Genomic DNA, 24,818 nt, shown 5'->3' on the forward strand with positions numbered 1-24,818 from the left:
CTTTCCCACAGAAATTGTACCTCAGAATAAGCAAATAGTTGATAAGGGAAGTTTCTCTTATTATATGAAAGTAATCAAATTAATATATGCAAAAGGCATGATAGAACTTTGACATTTTGTTACCCTTAAAAATTAATGCATTTACATAATCGTGATTAATGGCTACTACATCACATTATTTAAGTGTCCAATGCCATGGATGAAGTACTCTTACCTTCCTTGAAAAAAAGGGGGGAGTCAGGAATGAGGTAAACAAATTAGCAGCTGCCAATTTACAGAAAACTGGAGGCGGGGAAACATATTAAAGAAGTAACACCATGGGGACATTGCGAAATCCAGACTGAATTTTGAGAGAAAATAGCTCAGTTTCCTCAACGAATAAGTTGTAAGGGAACAACAAAACAATGAAAAGGAAAGCTATGTACTGAAAGACTATCAGCAACTACAACATACGGACTTACACATACTTAAGTATTTACAGATGAAATCACGGGGTGACTGGGATGTTTCAAAATCATCCAAGGAATAGGATGGTGAAACGAGATCGGCCACTAGTTGTAGTGGGTATTAGGTACATGGGAACTCATGACACTAATTGGTATATATTGAAGAATCTTAATGACATTTTTGGATGCTAGTGATCTAGGGGTCTTTCTGGCTTTTTTTTTTTTTTTTAAGATTTTATTTATTTATTCATGAGAGACACAGAGAGAGAGGCAGAGACACAGGTAGAGGGAGAAGCAGGCTTCATGCAGGGAGCCCGACGGGGGACGCGGGACTTGATCCCGGGTCTCCCGGATCACACCCTGGGCCACAGGAGGTGCTAAACCGCTGCGCCACCGGGGCTGCCCTCTTTCTGGCATTTCTTGATGGAAATACTTAAGGGGCAGCCCGGGTGGCTCAGTGGTTTAGCACCGCCTTCGGCCCGGGCGGATCCCGGGATTGAGTCCCGTGTCGGGCTCCCCTGCATGGAGCCTGCTTCTCCCTCTGCTTGTGTCTCTGCCTCTCTCATGAATGAATAAATAAAATCTTAAAAAAAAAAAAATACATTAACGGATTGGATATTAAATAGCCCACATGATCAGGTTTAGAGTTGCAAAAACAAAACTATTAACGAAATCTTCTTAGGTGTAAAACTTCAAAACTGTAAAATTTACTTGCGAACAGTTTGTGCTTTTTGTTTTGTTTCAGTTTTGTGTAATATTTCTCCTATAGGTATGCCATGGTCAGAGAGAGGCCATACATATGTGGGAGGGTTACACTGTGAAACCCAGTTCATGGTATCTTGAATACTTCATAACAAGATCTTACTGGGTAGAATTATCAGCTGATTTAAGTCACAAGGAGGATGGTTTATAGCTCCTTGTTCAATTACAATTATTTTCCAAAATCCTTTTAATTGAAGTATATAACACATAAATGTACAAATCCAAAGTGGACAAGCTCAATGAATAATCAGAAAGTAAATTCTCCTGGATAACTGGTACAAAGGTTAAGAAACTAAACATTAACCAAACACTGGAACCTCTCACATCCTCAACTACCTCCTTCCCAAAGGTAACTGCTATCCTGTCTTTGGACATGATGTAAATACAATTATATATTATGTATTTTTTGTGTGTACAACATGATGTTGAACTTGGTGAGCTGAATGAATAATCTTTACTAAATATTGCTATGGGCTGAATTGTGTCCCTCTCAAATCCTGGTGTTGAAATCCTAAACCCCAATATCTCAGAAGGTGACTTAACTTGGAGACAGGCAGAGCCTTTAAAATGGTAATTAGGCAGGGGATCCCTGGGTGGCTCAGCGGTTAAACTCCTGCCTTCCGCCCAGGGCGTGATCCTGGAGTCCCGGAATCGAGTCCCACATCAGGCTCCCTGCATGGAGCCTGCTTGTGTCTCTGTCTCTCTCACTCATGAATACATAAAAACTTTAATAAAATAAAATAAAAAGGTAATTAAGGCAAAATGAGGTCAGATAAGTGGGCCTAATCCAATTATGACTGGTATCCTTATAAAAAGAGATTAGGACAAAGAAACAAGAGGAAAGACCCTGTCAAGGTATAGGAAGAGAATGGCCAATTTATAAGCCAAGGAAAGAGATCAGGACACCTTAATCTTGGACTTCTCATTTCTAGAACAGTGAGAAAATAAATTTCTGTTGTTTAAGCCATCTACTTTGTGGTACTTTGTTACATGAGCCCTAGAGCAAGCTAGTATGATTAACAACTATATTTTTTAAGAGCTCTTAAATTTGCAACTTGAAATTACATGTTTAGCTTAAAAAGTTTTCAGAAGCAGGTGGGCATTTTTTACCCTTCCGCAAAAATAAAGGCCAGAGCATTTTTTAAAAAATGACATCAAAAATAACTATTTAAGTATTTGTTAATACAACTACTACATAGATTCGAACAGCACTATGCATTGTTTTCAAATTGGTTTGGTAGTTTTCAGAAGAGTATATAAGTACCTCAATTCTGTGTACAGACATTCAAGATCACAATCCTCATAATAGTTACTAGGCAGGACTAGGAGCAATGCTGTGTACTGGGTAATATCAAGGAGACCTGGGTCCTTGTCCAGACGCTGCAATTAACTGTACATAGCCTTGGGTCAGTCACTTCCTTCTCTGCCCTGATCTTTAAAAAGTGGAGATTGACTGACGTAGGTGGTCTCTTAGATCCATTTATTTCAAACCTGCATGACTCAATGATGGTTAGAAGTCCTCTGCTATGTAAATCAGTATGTCTAAGTTTTCAGCTGCAATATCTGGCTGCTGGTAACTACCTTTTAACTAAAAAGAACACAAATCTGGTCCGATATCACATCTCACATTTCAAATTTATGTATATTAATCGATAGGGAATCCAAAAACTTAATTGGAAAAAGTGTTCCAACTCTTGTTTGGCAGGTGAGTTTATATGAATGCAAGTTGCGTGTGTGGAAGGGGGGTGGGGGAAGACAGATACACAGAATGGGGGAGAGAGAACACTCACACAGCGTGTCACTGCGTACTTGTACTAAAGGGAGAGCGCCACAGAAGTAGCATTGCAGGGAAGATTAGAAGAGCACTTTGCTTCTAAAATAAAATCATTCCTTAATTAAAAGAGAAGGGGTTAGCAGACTTAGGGCTTATCAGTTTTTAAAGTATGAATATGTGCTTGCTATTCCCTCTAACTATGACAAGTTTAGATGGATGGCTATGAAAAAGAAAAGAAAGTATGACAATCATTAGGATTACAGGTAAGACAAGAGGAAATCCAAAGTACAGACACAAGAACACAGAAAAATTTTAAGAGAGTACAGATGTCATGACATTTATTAAAAGGCATGCTACAATGCTATACTTGTTAGGAAAAGAGATTAGAGATATCAAGTAATAGTCAGCAAATATACAAACTGAATGAAAATGGAATATATTGTAGAGTACAGAAGCTTGAATTAACCATGCACTACGCATTTAGAAAATATGTTTTTTAATATTTTATCTTCTCTTTGCATTTATAACATAATTCACTTAAACAATCACAGAATCCTTTTCTTCCAACGCCACAAACTGTGTTACAAATGAAAGCTGGTACTGCTGCTTATCAAAATATACAAGACAATTGATGTTTTATATAAAACCACTTTATATGTTAACTTGTTCCCAAAAACCTTTTTTTTTTTTCTTTTTTGGCCTGGTTAAAAAAAATGTTGTTACAAATATTTACAGCATCTTCTTCTTTTAGATGAACATTCTTATAAACTGAAAAAGGGAATTTTATGAACAGACCACATAAAACACAAGACAATGTCAGAGGCTCCTAGCTGTGCTATTTTTTTTTTCTTAAATACAGTACTGAAAATGCCCATCAAACCCTTGTCATCCTAAATCCATTCTGTTCACATTTATACTCCCATTTTCTCTAAGTAGTCTATTCACCAATAGGAAATAGAAAGTAAAGGCCGCTTTGCACTGGGTCTTCTTTCAGAAAGGAGCTTGGGAAAAAATGCTTAACGAGAGGAGTTAAAACCAGAACAGTAAGTCTTTGGTCAGAGCAATGAGGTGACATTTTGATGCAAAACTTTGCTTGGTCAGCAATCCATAATTAGTACTTTCTGGATGTGGGATGAATTTTTAAAAGATCTGGGTAACAATGGTAAGGGGAAAAAAGGCCAGAGCATTTTTTTTAAATGACATCAAAAATATCTATTTAAATATTTGTTAATACAACTACTACATAGATTCAAAAACTGAAAACAACACAACAAAATCTGTTTACAGTGCTGACTTAAGCTTGCTATAAGCAGCTTTCAATCATGACTATTATCACCAAGGTCACTGGACCAGACAAATATCCCTGTTCTCTGGAACATATGCCTCAGGTTACAAAAACTAAAACGACTACCACAAAGATGTAGAGCAGCTCATTCTTGGACCTGCACAATGCTATAGAATGAATATTATGTGATAAAGGCAAAAGTGTAACTGAGACTTCATTTATACAGTTACAGTTCTTTGCTTGTATGAATAGTCTGTGGGATAACATTCTTTTAAAACGATATAGTACATATTTCCTGAAAACCAGAATACTGATACTACCTTAGTCTCAAATAGGAAGAAAAGGTCAATTAAGACTACTGAAGAAGGCACATAAACTTTGGTCCTGTTTTGTTTTCCTCCCTCTATAAAACCCCCCAAATGTTTTAGTAATTTTCTACTTTTTAAACCATTCATAACTGTTAAAATTTGCTGTGAAAAAAGACTGCAAATAGTCTTACAGATAACTCTTCTGAAGGACAGCTGAGTTCTATTTTCTTTAAAGGAAAACTTCTGTGCAACCTAAATTGTATTTCTTTTAGCACAATAGTAGAATATTTTAAGTCTGGCAGTTTTATTCTTGTTAACAACTGATCAAGACAAAGGAAAGGCTAAGAAAAATGCTTTTACGCATAGTCATGCTGTCTTTTTGGTTTTAAAAATAGCAGTACACATTAGGTTTTCGAAAAGATAGACTGCAGCTTGGCAAACTTCAGTTTTTAAGTGAATCACTGGGGGGGGAAAACACATACTTTTGAGTTTGTCCAAAAATATTTAGTGGGAACAGAAGTTATATGATAATACATTCACAATATAAATTTCATTGCCTAATGACATGGAAGTTTTGAAAAGTTTGTAATGAAGATGAACAAAGACATTTATTAGTTAACTTTTTATCCTCTGAAACAGAACCAATGATAACCATCCTAGGTGCAGACAAAAAAGGCATTGCTCCCATAAGGAATTAAGCAGGCAGAAATTGTGTCTCTAAATATTGTGAGATCTGCAACTTTTAATAACAGAGTCAGAAATATTAGTAAAAATAACTGATTACAATATCTAGTCTTAAAGAATTTATGGCATTATGCAGGAGCTACTGGGAATTCTGATACTCTGCAGTAAAGTTATCGATTAAGAAAAAAAAGTTATTGATTAAGATACTGGGTCATTTTTCTATTTGTACCTCACACAAAACACATTCTATTGTTATGCAAGTTATTTAAATCCCAAAGTAAAACTTTTTGGCATAAACTGCTACTGCTGAATGTGTACTGCTATTTTTTGAAGACCTGAATATATATACTTTGTGTAAAAGTCAAGACACTTCAAAAAAGTGATACAATACTTAAAATAAAGTAAACTTAAAAATAGGATACTATGACAGCTCAACAGCAAAATTAAACATTGTTCAGAAGATATTGAATAAATGCATGCCAAAACAAAAGTATAAAGATCTAGTTTTTCCACTACCCTGATATTTTTAAATCTTTCTACAGAAACTATGCCAAAACAAATACTGTAGACCTCTATAATTCAAACAGCAAATAACCCAATATGGACAATATCCATGCACTACAGCTAATTTCAGACACAAATTGATGATTTCAAGCATACTATTTTAGATAAGAATATCTCACTTTTCCAAATCTTAATTTGATTTTGTCAATAAATTAAAATGTATGTACTGTGCATATGTATGTACAACATTAGAAGAGTGCATGTATGTATATATACTTATCTACACACACACACACACACACACACACACACACACACACACACTCTCTCTCTCTCCCTGAAAAGGTTTCAAATGTTCTCAGATTTAAAGGCCATTCCCTACTTCAAAATTACATTCAATGCTATTATGATCTCCCTTCTGCTACATTGACACTGAATGTTATGAAAATCATCAATTGAAATCACACAGTAATTCCTAACTCAAAGCAAACAAAACAATCCAACTTAATGTATCACTGACAATTATAATAGTGCCTATAGGCTAGGATAAAAGAATCAAATTTTGGGAGATTTCTAAAAAAAAAAAAAAAAAAATTTTTTTTTTTTTGGTTTTCTTCCTCCTCCCCTTACTCAAGTGTTTCAGTAAAATCACATTAAGTGAAAAAATAAAAACTATATAAATGATTACCTATCTATTCAGTCAATGCTAAAATGGATTCATCTGAAAGGTTTCAATTTAGTGTCCTCCTTCTTATCCTATCTACAAACTATATCTGCTGCTCAGTATTGAGTAAATTCTGCTTTTTAATAACCTATTGTATCTTCTGTAGTCTCCAACTTTTTATAAAAATCTTCCAACGTTCAAATTAATGGCTGGAACATAGCAAAGAGATTGAGATATTCTTTTTAAAGGTGAGATGAGCTACTCTGAGAATCTGAAAAGTGTAAAAGGGATGGACAAAAGTGACCCCTTTGACAAATTCTTTAAAAAATCTGCTCAACCATTGAAAAAAATAATTAACAAATGCAAAGTTTCTCATTAAAAAGAAATAATTTTACATTATAGAATCACTGAAGCAACATTAAAACGTATTCTAACACTCAGACATAGAGAGGGACAGAGTATGAAAAAGGACCCCACCTTGTCATACTCCCTGTATGTGAGCACTCAGTAACGAAGTTATATTAACAAATAAAAGTATCTCACTTGAGTATTGAGAAAAATCAAGTAATCCTGAGACAAGTTCTAATGGGTGATAAAGGTTAGACAAGATCCAGAAATTGAGATTGCATCTTATAGTCCCAAACTGGTATGCTTTAACTAACTGTCAATGACTGCAGGACCGCTATTGGTCACAACATGAAGAGGCCGACAGGTGTGCACGGAGTTATTCCCCAAATCATTCACCCTCCCCCACCCCATCTCTGCACCAAAGCACCAAAAATTTGAATAAAAACTATTACTTATTGAAAACCACTTAAAATTGCAATGAAAAAACTTTAAAATCCTTACCAAAACAGGGAAAGAAAAAACAAAATGCTTACCAAGCCCACAATATAGCTTTCAAAATACTTAGATAAAATTCTAACCTATTGTATCATAAGCACATAATAAGGCACATAATAAGAAATTAAGTAAATACACAGTAATTCTGAATAGGTATTAGAGATTATAGTGGTACAAAAAACCCTTGAGATTATTTTTTTCTAAAAGAAGACCTTACCAAAAATAACTTTTAAAAAATCTGTCAAACCATATGATAGACCTGAATATTTTCCTTAAGACTGTAAACTTTTTTTCTGAAAACAATTATAAAAAAGTAGTTTATAAGTAAGATTATTTTTCTTTTTAAATTTCCAAGATCATATTACTCAGCAAATAGTGTCATTTTGAAATTGAAACCATGATGTTTACTAATAAAATTAATAATTATTTTGACACCTCAATAGATCTTGGATTCCATTTAATTTCTTTGGGGACAATTGAGACACTTTATTTCTCCAAATACTCTTAAAAAATTAAAGGTACATATTATTCAAAGGAGTGTCTTATAGTGAAAAAAAGAAACCATTGAAGGAAAACATGCATGTTTATAAATTTTCTTCCAATTCAACCCAATTTGTTTATATATAATACCTATCAATATATGCCAAATAATCAATATAATTTATAAGTGAACATAATTTCCTACAGGGGTTGAACTTCTAAACCATAAAGTTAAAAATCTGGTTATAGGTAATTTTAAAAGTCTAGATGTTTAAATTTTTCCAAAGTACAAAGGATTTTAGAAATGTTGTATAAGGCTGATCTGGACCCAAACTAAAAGTCTGTCCTCTTGAAATCCAATTTAATATAGGGAATTAAATTATTGAAAAAAAATTCTTTTCCTGATTTTTTTTTCCTGAAGGTTATTTTCATAGAAACTATGGTACAAAGGAAAAACAAACCTTTGATCACATACTGGCAAGGGGAAAAAATGGAAAAAAAGAACATCCCTTGATTTTCTGAATATACTTGAATATCAAACCAGAGTTACTTTTGTGAAAGAGGCAGAATTGGTCTTGAGCTGCTTCAGTCTATGTCTGAAGGTTTTACTGAAATTATGGTCCAGTCTTAGGAGAAAAATTCACAGAAAAAAATCAGATTGTAGATTTTGAGAAGGAAACTCTGAGGTGGTGATTTTCTCCAAGGTCATGGTTATGAAGCTCAATGAGGGCCTGGATTGCTTCTTCCACAGAACCCAACTGAATGAGTGCCATTTTGCGATCTTTCCTGAAAATAATATAAGAAATAAAAAGTATTCAGAATTAATTTTGCCTGTAATTCTCCCCAACCCTGTAAGACTTCATTGAATTCTCTTAAAAATTTGCATACCACATTAAATAATGTCAATGTATTTCTTGAAAGCATGGACTTACTGAAAGAATTTAAAAGCCTTCACTGAACATCCCGCTTCTGTGAAAAGGTTCTTCAGATCATCCACTGTTACAGAAGGGCTGTGAAAACATCACAGTGTCAACTATCTTAGCCCCAATTCTCACATGAACCAACGATTAACTGTTAAAACTATCAAATCTCCAGAGTATTTCACATTTCAAAGACAATAAGGTCATACATGAAGACATGATTTGGAAGGAAGTGCCCTGAAAGATGTTCAAGGTTCACACATATTTGTCCTCAAACAATGTAATTTGGTCTCAAATCTTCTGCATAAGATATGAGCAGGTATATAAAGAGCAAGAAAATCCATCTGTATTTCCCATGCCACTAGCTTCAGTAATTAACTCTGGCATTTCCAAAGCTACTTCTATTTTTTTTTTTTAAAGATTTTATTTATTCATGAGAGATACACAGAGAGAGGCAGAGACACGGGCAGAGGGAGAAGCAGGCTCCATGTGGGGAGCCCGATGTGGGACTCAATCCCAGGACTCTGGGATTACGCCCTGAGCCAAAGGCAGACACTTAACTGCTGAGCCACCCAGGCATCCCTAAAATTACTTCTAATATTACCAAAGTCACTTCCCAGTTCTGAGTTGGTTGGCTATTGACCAGAGTTCCACATTTTCAATGGCATTTAGGGTAATCCTGAATACACATATGTGGGAGCCAGACTCTAAGATGGCCCCCTATTATTCAGCCCCTTAGATACATACTCCTCTCTCATAATGAAGAAATGTCCTCTGTAACCTTTAGGGTATACTATAGAAATGATACGTTTGACTTCTAAGGCTGAGAGACATTGCAATTCCTACTCTGCCCTCTCTTCAGTCATTAGCTTTGGAAGAAACCAGCTACTATTTCACAAGGATGATCAAGTAGCCATATGGCAAAAACTCTGTGGCAAGGAACTGAGGCTGCCTGTCAGCAACTAGGCACATAAATAAGTTAACTATTTGAAAGTGGGTCCTCTCGCCCCAGTTAAGTCTTCAAACTTATAAGAGACTCTGAGTCAAAACCAGCCAGTAACAGTACGAGATAATAAGCATTTACGGGCAGCTGGGGTGGCTCACCAGTTTAGCCCTGCCTTCATCCCAGGGCCTGATCCTGGAGACCCAGGATCGAGTCCCACGTCAGGCTCCCTGGGTGGAGCCTGCTTCTCCCTCTGCCTGTGTCTCTGACTCTTTCTCTGTGTCTCTCATGAATAAATAAATAAAATCTTAAAAAAAAAAAAAAAAGCATTTACTATTTTGTTTCAGGGTGATCTATTATGTAGCAGGAGATAACTAATACAGTGGCCTATCAGATAAGAGTCAACTGACTAAATTATCCTAACATAGCAGTTGTCCTATTTCACTCATTTCTTATGAGATAATTTAATTGCCATAATGTCTTAAGAAGACTGTATTTCATCTCATGATGGCTAGAAAGGATGGTGTAGAGGAACAATGACTGGATCTGCAGGGAGACAGATCTGTGTTCACATTCCATTTCTCATTCATTGATATATGACTCTGAGTAAGGTACTTAACCTGAGACTCTCAGTTTCACTGATAAAGGATACTAATGACTTTACTTCAAAGGTTACTACACATGAATTAGAGACAGAAAAATGGTTACCAAGTATTTCAAGAATTAGAACAAGGATTGCATGATACTTTTTACAAAGGGTCGCAGCACAGTAAATAACTTAAGCTCTGATGGTCACAGTGTCTGTTTCAACTATTCAGCTTTGCTGTTGTAGCTCAAAAGCAGCCAGACACTATATAAATGAATAAGTGTAGCTGTGTTCCATGAAACTACTAATAGAAGGTGAAATTTGTATTTTATATCGTTTTCCTCAAATCACCAAATACTTCTTTTGCTTTTCTCCCCCTTGACCATTTAAAAATGTAAAAATCAATTTTAGCTCACAGGCCATACAAAAACAGATGGATTTGGCTCATGGGCTATTGTTTGTCAATCCCTGAGTTAGAAGATGATTCAAGAACAAGTCTACTACAACACTGCTTAACACAGAGTGGTCACAATAAAGTAATTTTTAGCTTTTAAGTAATTAACATATATATATGGCTTTGCAGCTTGTAAAGACTAGAGAATTCATTTTTACCATAGTTTGAGATACAAAGTATTTGTTTTTGCTATGTTGGTTAATTCTTCTATATAAAGGGATGAACAAGTATGTACCAATGGAATATTTTTGCACAAACTTCTATTTCAAAAAGATTAGCTAGGTGCTAATCCCTATATGGAAAGAAATTATTACCTTTCACTTTTGGAGTGTATGCTAGAGACACAACCTTAAGACATGATGGCAAATAAATTATCCCACAAGAAATTAGTGACTAGGACAACTGCTACATGAGAATAACTTTCTCTCTCTCTCAAACCATAATTAATCATCTAAATAAATAATAAATAATTAGGTACATACGGGATGTTGGAAAGATGCAGAGTAGCTGATGGTGGAAAGATATTCTGGAAGTTTTTAGAGCCAGGTTTTTTAAAGCGATGCAAAGGACTATTGCTAAAATCCTTAGTCAGGCCTTGATCTTCTTGTCCCTCTCGAGGAAGCTGAACTGCCTGATGTTTGGACAGTGTAGCACGAAGTACTTTTCCATAAAGTCTCTGACCACTCAGGTGGTTCATTGCTGGCACATAGGAAGAAAATAAGAAAAGTTGAAGTATTAAGAGAGAGTTACTGTAAAATCTGTCTAAATTATCACAAATTCCTTTTGTTTAGTCATTTTAATTATATTGTCAGTTCTGAGGGTTAAAATAGTTTTAAATCCAAAAACTCCTACAAACAGAAATATATTAAATGACTTTACTGGACTATAATGAAAGAGAGATAATCTTAAACAAAAAAATAACTATCTTCTTAGAGTGTTAGAAAGTTCCAGAGAGCATGGAACATAACAAGTGCTCAGGAAATGGTTATTGAATAAAGGTAGTTGGTTTAATTTTAAGTGACACATTTTTTCCCCTCTTTTTTAAGCCCCCAATAAGGGGCTTGAACTCACAACCTTAAGATCAAGAGTTGCATGTTCTACTAACAAAGCCAGCCAGGTGCCCCTTGGCAACACATTTTTTTTAATTAAAAAATCTGAGTAGTAATATTTTTAATAGCCACTGAAACAATGAGCAATAGGTCATAGAATGCCATTTTCTTGTACCATCATTATGAAGTTTGCCCAAACTTTTAAGACATGAAATAGTTCTTGAAAACTTAATTTGGAAGAAAAGCAAATAAAACAATTAAATGAAACAAAACAAGTCACATTAATTTGTTTATATTTAATGGAAAAACTCTAGTTAAAGCTCTTAAACATTAACAATATGTTCAAATAGATGAATGAACTTCAGACTTCAGAGTAATAAATATTTTAAAATCTTAAACTATAAGCGGGTCCAAATAATGAAAAATTTGCATAAGGAGGTACTCTTCAGTAAAATTATATTCCTACTACCTATAAATTTATTTTATAGGAAAATTTACACAAAAAAGAGCAGATTATCATTACTGTTATTAATCATTAGTACCTAGCTGAGCTTGATTTGCATCTGCCATCTGAACCAAGGCATTTTCTTTCTTATTAAACATAATCTTCACTCGATGTACATCACCATACACTCCTAATTGAAAAGACAAAACAACTTTATTAAATTAGTATGTCCCAAAGAGATTCATCTCCCCTTCTCCCTCTCTGCTTCCAGTGTTCACTAATTCTGCTAATAAATATTACCATCATCCACATATTTGCTCCAGACACTTAAACATTTATATCCAATCAATCACCAGCACCCACTGATTTTATGACCTAAATTATCATTTGCATTTGTCTACTTCTTCCCACCCTCATTACCATCAAAGCTGCCATCATCATTTCCTACCTGGACTATCCAAAGAGCATCCTAAATGACCTCAATACAACCAATTTTCTATTCGTGTCTTACTAAAGTGGATCCCAAATCCCAAAGGACTGGCAAAATGATTCACTGGGGTGTAGGGGGAAAATAATCAAGCTCATATTTATACTGATTTGTTTACATAAGCCAATATGAAAAGCTACATTCTTACTAATTTTTAATATATACATGAAATTATAGGCAGAATTTTCTACCTAGTAAGTAGAAAGAGTATTCTCCTTTTAAAATTCAGTATATCAAAATATTGCAGTTTGTATGCTAGAGGGTTATCACCAATGTAATAAAAATAAGACCCTTAAATAAGTAGCACCACGACCATACTTCGTAATATGATGAAAGAATGACTATGAAAATCTTTAAGGTACATAAAGGAGTACCAGTTATCTTGTGGGCAAGCTCCTAAGAGCAAGTGAACTTTGAGATGAATGGTACTTCTTCTTTTTCTTTTTTTTAAGGATTTTATTTATTTATTCACAAAAGACACAGAGTGAGAGACAGAGGCAGAGACATAGGCAGAGGGAGAAGCAGGCTCCATGCAGGGAGCTCGATGTGGGACTCAATCCTGGATCCTGGGATCACGGCCTGAACCGAAGACAGGCGCCCAACCGCTGAGCCACCCAGGCGTCCCTGAATGGTACTTTTAAAATTTTTTAAAAAAGATAAGTATTTCAAATTTGCTGTCCTTCTCAGAAATGATGAGTGACTAAAATAGATATTCTTTAAAAAAATAACACATACAATTTGTTCTCCAAGCTGAAGGTGATAGATGTAAGAAATTAGCCACTTTTAGAAAGAAATGTACTTCAGCTATTAAAGAGACATGTGAAAACTTATCATTGATACTAATTTTGTTATTGATAATTACATGAATGTGTCATGAATAAAAACTTTCACAGTAACTCCATATGAGTATGAAGGATCTCTTTGGGGTGACAGAAATGTTCTAAAACTGGACTGGTATAAATGACTGTACAACAATGTAAATTGACTAAAAATCAATGATTTATATACTTAAAGCAGGTAAACTGTATGCTATAAATTATATCTCAAAAAGACTGTTTTAAAAAACCTATTATCCACTCAAAATTTTGAAACAATTTTCTAACCTGTTCAGACTTCCAAATAAAGAGTACCGGTGAGTTTTAACCTCATTTGTTAAAGAAATATTCTAATGCAACATTAACATTAATTTAACATCAACTGGTTTAATGATGAAAAATGGAACTTTTCGGGTAGCCCGGGTGGCTCAGCGGTTTAGCACTGCCTTCAGTCCAGGTGGAGACCCAGGATCGAGTCCCATGTCGGGCTTCCTGCGTGGAGCCTGTTTCTCCCTCTGCCTGTGTCTCTACCTCTCTCTCTCTCTCTGTGTCTCTCATGAATAAATAAATAAAATCTTTAGGAAAAAAGAAAAAGAAAAATGGAACTTTTCTAGATAAAGTACAAAATATTAGTGGATTAGACTGAAAGATTAATATCAGAATTAATTAGGCAAAGTGACAATGAAACATTTCCACTTAAATCACTTATCTTCATGAGCTTTCTTTTTCAGTTATGACAACCATTAAGATCAAGTACTAAAAACTAATGTGGAATCAGATCTGGGAATACTAAATCAAAATGGAAAGATTTTTGAAAATAATGAAGCATATTAAATCATAATTCCTACTAAATGTTAAGTAAGTTTTTATGAAAATTTTCATCATTAATAAAAACTTTTACAATGCAGAATATTACTTATTTCACTGCTCTTATATTTGTACATACTATACTGTACATGAGTACAGTAAAAGATGGATAAAGTTTATAAATGATCATATATAAATTAAGGGTATATGCTAAAACAATTTTTTTAACTGAGAGAAGAACAGTATTAGAAGGTCTGGAGACCTTTCAAAACCTGAATCTCATTATTTAAAACCTGAATTTCATCAGGCCTCTTCCCTGCTTAAAACTATTCAATGGTTTCCCACTGTTCCTAGATCAAAAAACAAGCTCCTTAATTTAGTTTACAAACTTTGTTATGACCTTGCCCATATTCATCTGTCCAGCTTCAACATGTTTCTCCCCTACACTTTCACGGGGTGGGGAGAGGCTCAACCACTTCTTCCTTCATTTTCCATGTTCCAAGAATTTCTTGCCCATTGCTATTATCTGTGAAAGGACATTCGCCCTTCCTTTCTGTCTGGCTAATGCTTACACATTTTTCACAAGTCAGTTTAACTATCATTTCTACTGGTACACCACCTTTGATTCCCTCAGCTAGGTTAGGTTTCCCAGCTCCATGTTCCCATTACAATCTCTCCTTCCCTTTTATAAGACTTTATTTTAACTGTAATAACTTACTAAGTTTTATTTTCTACTCCATCCTCAGTGTCAAACACAGTACTTGGCACATAGAAATAATCGATAAACATTACTGAATGATGAAATATGTTTAACCCACATCAGACATTAAAACAGCAAAGAAGAACTTACCAAATAGGATAAAAAGCCCATGTGGTGTGATAAGCTGTTTGAAAAGGATAATACAAAATATAAGTGTCTAATTTAAGTAAAAATTTAAAATAAATTCATTTGTATATAGCAGTTGACTTTGTTTAAAGCACTGATTTTATGAGATTTTTCTACATATGCTAGTGATGAACTTTAATAAAACTTCTTAAAACAAACATCAACATTTTCATTTGAATACAACTCTAGACCAGAAACTACTATACCTTCTCCTGAAAGACTACAATTAAATAATACTTTTCAACTCACATCAGGATTCAGATTGGTGACAAGCAGAACAGAATTTCCTGGTAAACCACCAGCCCCAGGAATGGCCATCCTTCCAGTGACAGCAGAGGAGGTGATTGTGAGAGGGCCCAGAGCTCCAGGAACAGCTGGGACTGATATTCCTTTTTAAAACATCAAAAGCATTTCATGTACTGGTTATCTGGGGAATTACAACACTGGATATAACTTAAGTAAATAAATGAAGATGAAAGTAAAAATATAGAAGAAAACGTGTCAAAGCTACCATAAGGATATCAAAGGCCAGTTTCCTGCTCTACACAGTTAATCTAGAAGTCAAGTTCCTTATTCTTTGACATCATCATACTCAATACTCTATTATTTCTAACACAGTATTTTGCAGAGCAATGAATTCACTGGTGTTATAGCCGAGGCTTTTGGAAGGTGTATCAACGATAAGTATCCGTTTCTTGAGAGAGATATATTCCAGCACATCCCTGTAAGGCAGATGTAATTTTTCATTTGTTTCAAAAAAAAAAAAAAAAGCCCTTCAGCAAAAGTTGTATTTGTGACTAGAAGTATTACATGTTCTACAAGTGGACTGTGGCAATGGCTGCACAATTCTGTAAACTTAATAAAAATTACTGAATTGTATACCTAAAACAAGCATGCAGAATATATAACATTCTGTGTAAGAAAAGCATTTTGTAACTTTATAAAGTGTTACATGAATATTATAACCATCAACAATTGATTTAGAGAGTTCAATATTCTTCTGTAGCAAGAATTTTCAGAGCTCTCTATTCTTAGGTATCCCAGAATTATTTCAAGTTCTGTAATACCAGAATACTGACACTACATACTATGCTTAAAACAGTACACTCTTTCGGAAGGTCCCACTATTTATGTTCTGTTTAGTTAAGGTAAAATCTCTAGCTTATGTAAAATGAACCAGCTTCTTAATGATATTTATTGATTCTTTAAGCTCAAAGTTCCTTATAATAGGGTCTAGCCACTTTGCCACAAATCACATAATTAAAAGCAATATAGTTTATTCAGACTAGTCTATCTGATGATCTTGGAAGGTCACTACTACCATCGTCCTGATGAGTTTAAAACTCTGCAGTCTACTTTCTCAGGCTGGATACTTTTCTATGAAATTTATATTTTCTTCATGACAGACACAGAGAGAGAGAGAGAGAGGCAGAGACACAGGCAGAGGGAGAAGCAGGCTCAATGCGGGGAGCCCAACGTGGGACTCGGTCCTGAAGCCAAGGGCAGACGCTTAACTGCTAAGCCACCCAGGCGTCCCGTGAAATTTATTCGATGGCCCTTCATAAGGCCTCTTCCCATGTCCCTCCGATCCAACTCTGTAACTTCTGAATGACTTCAGTAGGTTTATTACGTATCAATAGTACAACTTTGTTACACTGCGGGGTGTGTAGCACCTGTGTGTATAGGTCTGTGTGTGCACCCATCCCGCTCAGGGGTGCCCTGTGGGTACATTCTTCTCTTACCATCTACAGTGATTTACACATAGTGTGTGACAAAAAGAACTAATATCTAAATGAAAGAAACCATATATCACTACTTCCAAATGTTTATCAGTTAAACTCTGGGGAGTTTCAAACAAACAAAAATTATATATAATGTCTTCATTTTAGTGGAATAGGGAGAATATTCATTTAATTAAACATAGATTTAAAAGGTCGTAAAACCACCAAAAACATAAAACTTTCAATCTTATTACTCTTTCTTTTTTACTGGGGCACCTCGGTGGTTCAGTCAGTTGGGCGTCTGCCTTTGGTTCAAGTCATGGTCTCAACATCCTGGGACTGAGCCCTGAGTCATCCTCTCCATCAAAGAAAGAAGAGTTAAAATTCCCCAAACTGGAGGGACAGAAGATACAGAGTATTGACAGAAAGCAGCTGGGCTGCAATGTGAAATACAGTTACACTCCTGAATCGGTGGAAACGGGAAATGTACTATGTGTAGCAGGCTGCACACCATGTCACTCTTCTAAACACCACCCTCAGTGTTTCTTTAGGCACTAGAGAGAAAACCACAAAGTAATTTTTTTCTTTCCCTTAAATCATGATCAAATTCATTTTGTTGACTATTTGGAAAAGAGTGAGAAAGTCATTATCAAACTATTAACTAACTGCTATCTCTTAATTATTTCTATTAGCTAAAAAGTATATATCCCCTAAAATAAACAGCATGTATACACTGTGGCAATCCTCTGGACCTATTAGTGACATAAGAAAGTTGCATAGTAAAAAAGAAAAAAAAGAAAAAAAAAAAAGAAAGTTGCATAGTAAGTATTTATTAATTCAAATATTTACTGGGGCACCTTGGTGGTTCAGTCAGTTGGGCGTCTGCCTTTGGTTCAAGTCATGGTCTCAACATCCTGGGATTGAGCCCTGAGTCAGGCCTCCTTGCTCAATGAGGTGTGAGCTTCTCCCTCTCCCCCCTCCCCTCCTCCTACTCATGCTCTTTCTCTTTCAAATAAATGAATGAAATTTTGAAAAAAATAATTTGGGGTGCCTGGGTGGCTCAGGCAGTTAAGTGTCTGCCTTCAGCTCAGGTCATGATCTCAGGGTCCTGAGATAGAGTCCTGAATCCAGCTCCCTGCTTAATGGGGAGTTTGCTTCTCCATCTCCTTCTACCCCTCCCCCACTTCCGCTCTCTCTGTCTCAAATAAATAGAATCTTTAAAAAATAATTCAAGTATTTACTGACTGCATTGTATGTACTGAATGCCATCAAAAGCATTAAGAACACAAATGTAAGTAAGACACAGGTCTGTTCAACATGCAATTAATTGATAAGGTTATCAGCAAAGACAAAAGCAGTTCATACATTTTCTATAGGAATCTAAAAGGCAAATATGAAGTTACTTAATATAGCAACCTATAGTAATCTGTGCCAACAAGAAGTATAAATGATGCAGAACATATACTGGAACCTGGGGGTTCAGAATGAAACCACAGGGAATTATCTGTAAGGACAAGGAAGCTGTGCATCACACAATGAGCCACTTCTATGGCTAATACACATAATGCTTTTACTGTAAATTCTTCTAATATGGCACTATTTTTCATCTTGATAAGTTACTAGAACATACAGATATTACAAAACTGTTTCAAATTCAACTTTAAAAACTTACCTGTAGCTTGATGAAATCCAATGGCTGGGGCAAATCCAGCAGCCCCTGCATAGGGTGAAGAAATTATACCTGGTGCACCTAATGGGGAAGAGAAGCTAAAGTAAATAATTCTATCTTCTATAAATATGGTTATCAAAGCAATATAAAAAGGCTTTATGACGATGTATTATTGACAAACAGACATTGTTATGGAGTAAAGATTTGTTTAACAGGTGATCCTTAATGTAGAAGTAAAGAGCCTCTGCCCCTTCCAGCTAGGTTCAAGAGTCTAGCTTAGCTGCTATTTAGTTTTGAGTTATCAGTTATTTCATTTTCATTGATTTAGTTTTGTTACTGAGGTTGAGATTCATGCCCTTATTGAGAGCACTGTTTCTCTGTGAAAACTGTCAAATACTTATGAAAATGTACTGTCCCTAGAGGGTACAGTGCTGATGAAAAGAAGTATGAAATAAAAATCCTTATTTTTGAAAGGCTTACAAACGAAAACTATGAATTATAGGAGATTTATATACTGAGGATCTAGTAGCTTAAACAGAAATGTACTGTTAAGTAGTCAGGGAGGCATCACAGAGGATCCTCTGTGATTGTTTGAAGGTTTCTCAGGAGGTAAAACTTGAGATAGACATTATGTAATTGAAAAGCACAATTCTTGCTGTATACTAGATGTTAAACAAGTGCTAGTACTCTTCCCTTTCCATTCAGAAGCCTGGTGACTGTGAACCAGCAACAAAAACAGGAGTTAACTCCAACAGGAGGAATCGATACTAATAGGAAACAATTTGTTTTTTTGTACATATCAAGGTTGAGATGATGGCAGGACACAAGTGGAAATAAGGCAAACTCAGAAAAACTAGTGTTAAGACACAGATTTGTAAATCATCTATATAGAAACAAATGTGAAAATAGTATGAATGAGAGTTCCACTAAAAATGACAAAAGATGGGGCACCTGGGTGGCTCAGTTATTTAAGGGTCCAACTTGTGATTTAGTTCAGGGTCCAGATATCCAGCCCTATATCAGGACTCTGTGCTGGGCATGGAACCTGCTTAAGATTCTCTCTCTCCCTCTCCCTCTGGCTCCTCCTCCCTGCCCCCATTTCCACTTGAGCACACACTCTCTCTAAAAAATAAATACATACACACAACAGAAGACAAGAAATGGTGAGAGTTAAAAATAGAACCTGGGAATATGAGCATACTTAAGTGGTAGAGGAAGGAAGAAGAAAATTCTAAGAAAGACAACAGCCTTAGAAAGAAAAAACAAAACAGTGAATTATTACCCTTCGGGACTAGAGGAATAGCATTTAAAAGGGGTAGGGGATCAAAGGAGGTAAAAGAGAATGAGAAATATAAAAAGTAAAGCAGTTTTAGAACAATAGTAAGAAGAGTCAAAGGGAGGGTTGGTTTTTTTTTTTTTTTAATTGTTTTTTTTTTTCTTTTTAATGAGAGTGATGAACATTTCATGGAAAGAAATACGTAGGCTATATTCTCCAGAGGAGTTAAAAACTCAAAACTTATTCTCTTCATTAAAAAGTTAACAGAATTTGGGATCCCTGGGTGGCGCAGCGGTTTAGCGCCTGCCTTTGGCCCAGGGCGCGATCCTGGAGACCCGGGATCGAATCCCACGTCGGGCTCCCGGTGCATGGAGCCTACTTCTCCCTCTGCCTGTGTCTCTGCCTCTCTCTATCATAAATAAATAAAAATTAAAAAAAAAAAAGTTAACAGAATTTGTCAAATATGTAGTTGTGATTTATTAAAATAATTCAAGAAAATATAGTCATTAAGAAACTTTAGGGAGTTTACAGAAAAAACAATGGATGAAGATACAAAAAAATGAGGTAAGTGACAGAATAAATGATGAAATAAGAAGGGAAACATTTGCTGAAAGCACATTGTGAATCAAGCATTTTTCTAGTGCTGAGGAAACAATGAACAAAGCAGACAAGAATGTAATGGTAACTAACATGCAAGTGTGTCAAGATCACAGGTAAAATGATTTTTTTAAATGATTCATTTTTAAAACAAATAACTATATTTAAGGGATAAAGGATGACTTCACAAAGAGGCTTCAATATGGATAGGAATAATTATGAAAATTTATGCCAGTAAGTTAAACATAAGAGATATAATAGATTATATTATTGTTGGCAAGAATTTACTTGTCCCTTCCACAACATAATGCTGGCTAGTATTGTGACTTGTGGTGCCACATTTTTTTTTTTTTTAAAGAGAAAGAGAGATGGGGAGAAAATCCTAAGCAGGCTCCAGCCCCATGCAGAGCTTGATGTCACAATCCTGAGATCATGACCTGAGTTGAAAATCAAGAGTTGGATGCCTAACCGACTGAGCCACCGAGGCGTCCCCATTGCCATATTTTAAGCAATTCCCACTGCACTTAATCATGAGTACACAAACAGACATATACCACCTCTTTATATAGAACCTTCAAGAGGCACTATGGGTTTATACCAACTCTCCTATCTTTTACTCTTTGCCACAAGAATGTCACTTCTCAAATAGATTAACACTTTCAGCCTAGGCCTGGAGCACAAACACATGTGAAAGTGTGTTGCAAGAACTGATTCACAGCTGCATAAATGTCAGTGGTATGAAAGAAATAAATGTTAAGTGTTGTAAACCACTGAGATGGGGTAAGGGCAAAGGAGGTATTTTTAAAACACAAAAAAACTAATACAGATGGCTATGGGGGGACTGTGAGATTATTAGGCAGAAGACTAGTTGTACTAAGTTTTAGAGAAATAAGGAAAAATCTTGAGGTAAATATCACAGAACGCTAAATAGTGATGAATAAAAGAATTGGCAAACAATTAACAAGGATAAATTTTAGTAATTTCTTCCAAGTAAAATATAAGAACATCTGTTAAACTTTTACAAAGAATCACTGATAGTTTCCAATATACACTCCTCAAATAAACAGAAACAATTATTTTAGCAAAGTAACCTTTAGACAATGAGTTAGTATCTTTATGAAAAGACTATACAGCTCAAGATTTGAATGACCAAAAGATACTTTACATTTGGAAAATATATCAACAAAAAGAAACAAAGGCAACAAAAACTGTTAACATTTTTACCAATGAAATCAGTTTGTCAGTAATATTTATAATAGCAAAACCCTGAAGAATAAAGCTTAATATCTAAATTGAAGAATAATTAAATAACTCATGAGTCACTGTCCAACCTACAGAGCCATTTAAAATATTACAAAGGATATATGCTACAAAAAAAAAAAAAGAAAAAGAAAAGCACCAACATAATGTTTTTTAAAAATGTGAATACAGTAGCGGATTAAAGAATATAGACCAACTTGAATGCAGATAAGGCCTGATAAAAGAGTGAAAAGATCTTTAAAAAAAAAAATCAAACAGCTTACAAGATGATAAAGAATAACCAGGTCAAAAACCTAACCCCTAAAAAACTGAGCTTTGGTTTTGTTAAGTCTCATGGGGTAGTAGACAAGATGCAAATTCCAGGATTGGCCCAAGGAAGTCAACAGGTGACCTTTATGGCATTAATCTAGAAATGTATGCTCAAATAACCTACCCTTCTCACCCTCAGAGAAGATTGCAAGAAAAGGTGCCTTTGTGCCTAGCAGAGAAGGGACAAAAAAGTTTCTGAAAAGTTCTAACCAAAAGAAAGCTCTGCTAATTTATAGCTCAAATTTAGGAGTCCAAAATAAAATTAACAATGTTGTGGATTTAGACTGAAATGGTCCTAAACACAGACCCTTGAATGCTGCAGATAAGCAAATTCTCTCTGGAGAAGCATACCATGATCTCAAGCCTCGAATAACACATGTAATTCATTCTCTAGGTAAAATGAATACATGACTTAAAAAAAAAAAAAAAAAAAAAGAATGAAAGAAAAGAAAGAAAAATCTAAGAGAGACAAATAACAAATGCTATGATTTCAGACACAGGAATTATCAGATGAAAATTTTAAACAGTATGTTTTTAAATTTCTTGTTTGTTTGTTTTACAATTTATTTATTTATTCATGAGAGACAGAAAGAAGAGAGAGGGAGGCAGAGACAGATGGAGAAACAGGTTCCCCAAGGAGCAGGGAGCCTGGCGTGGGACTTAATTCTAGGACTCTGGGATCATGACCTGAGCAGAAGGCAGACACTTAACTGACTGAGCTACCCAGGCATCCTTTAAAATAGTACACTTGAAGAAATAAAAGATATGCGAGGGATCCCTGGGTGGCGCAGCGGTTTGGCGCCTGCCTTTGGCCCAGGGCACAATCCTGGAGACCTGGGATCGAATCCCACATAGGGCTCCCGGTGCATGGAGCCTGCTTCTCCCTCTGCCTGTGTCTCTGCGCCGCTCTCTCTCTCTCTGTGACTATCATAAATAAAAAAAAAAAAAAAAAAAAAAGAAAAGATATGCGAAAAAATATCTATTGAGCAAGAGATAACTTAAAAAAAAAAACAAAATAACATTTCTCGAAACAAAAGACACAATTCTTAAACTCTAAATTACTGGACCAATTTAACAACAGATTAGAGACCATTTGTAAAATCAAAGTTAGGCCCTAAGGAATTATTCAGAATGTAGCTTAGAGAGATAAAGAAATAGAAAATATGAAAAAAAGTTTGAGACACTCAGAATAGAGTAAGAGGGTATAATAGGTCAAACTGAAGCTCTACAAAATAAGAAAATAAAAACAGTAAAAAAGGGAAATATGTGGAAAGATAATTTCTCGAATCAATGGAAGGCAACAATCCACTGAATCAAGAAGCCCAAGAAAGCTCCAATCAGAAAAATAATTCTTAAACAGATACATCACACTGAAACTACAGGATATCAAAGACGAAGAAAATATCTGAAGAATAGCCAGAGAGAAAAAATCAGTAGTTAGGCTGATACACCTGACTTCCTAAGAGCAAAAAAGAAAACCAGAATATCATCAAATGATTTAATATACTAAATGAAAATAATAGACATATTTATATTTATATTTATATATTCCTAGAACTCTATGGAAGGCAAAATATCTTTTAAAACTGAACAGCCGGGGGGACGCCTGGGTGGCTCAGCAGTTGAGGGTCTACCTTTGGCTCAGGTCATGATCCCGGGTCCAGGGATCGAGTCTTGCATCAGGCTCCTCTGCTTCTTCCTCTATGTCTCTGCCTCTTTCTGTGTGTCTCTCATGAATAAATAAATAAAATCTTAAAATAAAAAAAACTGACAGCAGGGGCGCCTGGCCAGCTCAGTCAGGAGAGCAGGTGACTCTTGATCTCAGGGTCATGATTTTGAGTCCCACATTGGGTGCAGAGATTACTTTTTAGTAATCTAAACTTAAAAAAATAAAGAAAAAAAAAAAATAAAGAAAAATAAAATAAAACTGACAACATAATAAACATATATTTGAGCAAATGAAAACTTCAAATATGTTATCATGGACTTCCCTAAGTGAGTACTAGAGGATATCCTTCAGGCAGAAGGTAAGTGAACCCAGAAGCATATCTGAGTTGTAAGAAGGATTAAGAGTCTACAGTTACATATGGTTTGATCTAAATGAATATTACATAAAACAATACTAACAAATTGCCAGATTAAAATAAAAAGTTTTAGAACATAACAATGGTATCATGAGTTAGGAGGTAAAAGAGGACAAAAGGAAGGAATTAAAGTGCCCTAAGTTCTTATATACGTAAGTTTACATTAGATTTTGATAAAATAAGTATGAAAGTTAAAAAATCCTAGATGAAAATACAAAACAATATTAAGCTTCAAAAATAGCAGGAAAAACAATAATAAACAAACATTAACAAACATTTTTAAAAAGATTTATTTTGGGCAGCCCGGGTGTGATCTTGGGGGCCGGGGATCAAGTCCCACGTCAGGCTCCCTGCATGGAGCCTGCTTCTCCCTCTGCCTGTGTCTCTGCCTCTCGCTCTCTCTGTGTCTGTCATGAATAAATAAATAAATCTTTAAAAACATTTTTATTTTAATGAGGGGCAGGATGTGTGAGAGGGGGAGAGACAGCGAGAGAAGCAGACCCTTCAGAGCAAGGAGCTGGATGTGGGGTTCAATCCCATGACCCTGAGATCATGACCTGAGCTGAAACCAAGAGTTGGATGCTTACCCAACTGAGCCACCTAGGCATCCTAATAATTTAACAAATACTCGAGTGAATGTCTATTTTCTGTCAGGCACAAACATAAGTAAACCAAACAGAAGACAAAAACCCCTACCTGGCTGAAGCTTACTTCTAGTGATTAAAACAGATAAACACAAACTACAGTAAATACGTTAACT

General features: G+C 35.3%; 1 protein-coding gene across 8 annotated transcripts in view; it reads right to left on the minus strand.

Annotated features, from left to right (window-relative positions):
- Positions 1-3,459: 3,459 nt before the first annotated feature.
- PTBP3 (polypyrimidine tract binding protein 3) overlaps positions 3,460-24,818 on the minus strand; it is a 152,703-nt gene continuing 131,344 nt past the window's right edge. For all 8 annotated transcript variants that reach the window (XM_038553113.1, XM_038553111.1, XM_038553112.1 and 5 more), the window contains 7 exons: positions 18,536-18,613; positions 15,392-15,531; positions 15,107-15,140; positions 12,245-12,337; positions 11,136-11,352; positions 8,683-8,760; positions 3,460-8,536 (listed from right to left, as the gene is read on the minus strand). In XM_038553113.1, coding sequence (XP_038409041.1) covers positions 8,404-8,536; positions 8,683-8,760; positions 11,136-11,352; positions 12,245-12,337; positions 15,107-15,140; positions 15,392-15,531; positions 18,536-18,613 — 773 coding nt within the window. In that variant the 3' untranslated portion in view covers positions 3,460-8,403. The remainder of the gene's footprint in view (positions 8,537-8,682; positions 8,761-11,135; positions 11,353-12,244; positions 12,338-15,106; positions 15,141-15,391; positions 15,532-18,535; positions 18,614-24,818) is intronic.

This window comes from Canis lupus, chromosome 11 (assembly GCF_011100685.1).
Source record: "Canis lupus familiaris isolate Mischka breed German Shepherd chromosome 11, alternate assembly UU_Cfam_GSD_1.0, whole genome shotgun sequence".
Lineage (NCBI taxonomy): Eukaryota > Metazoa > Chordata > Mammalia > Carnivora > Canidae > Canis > Canis lupus.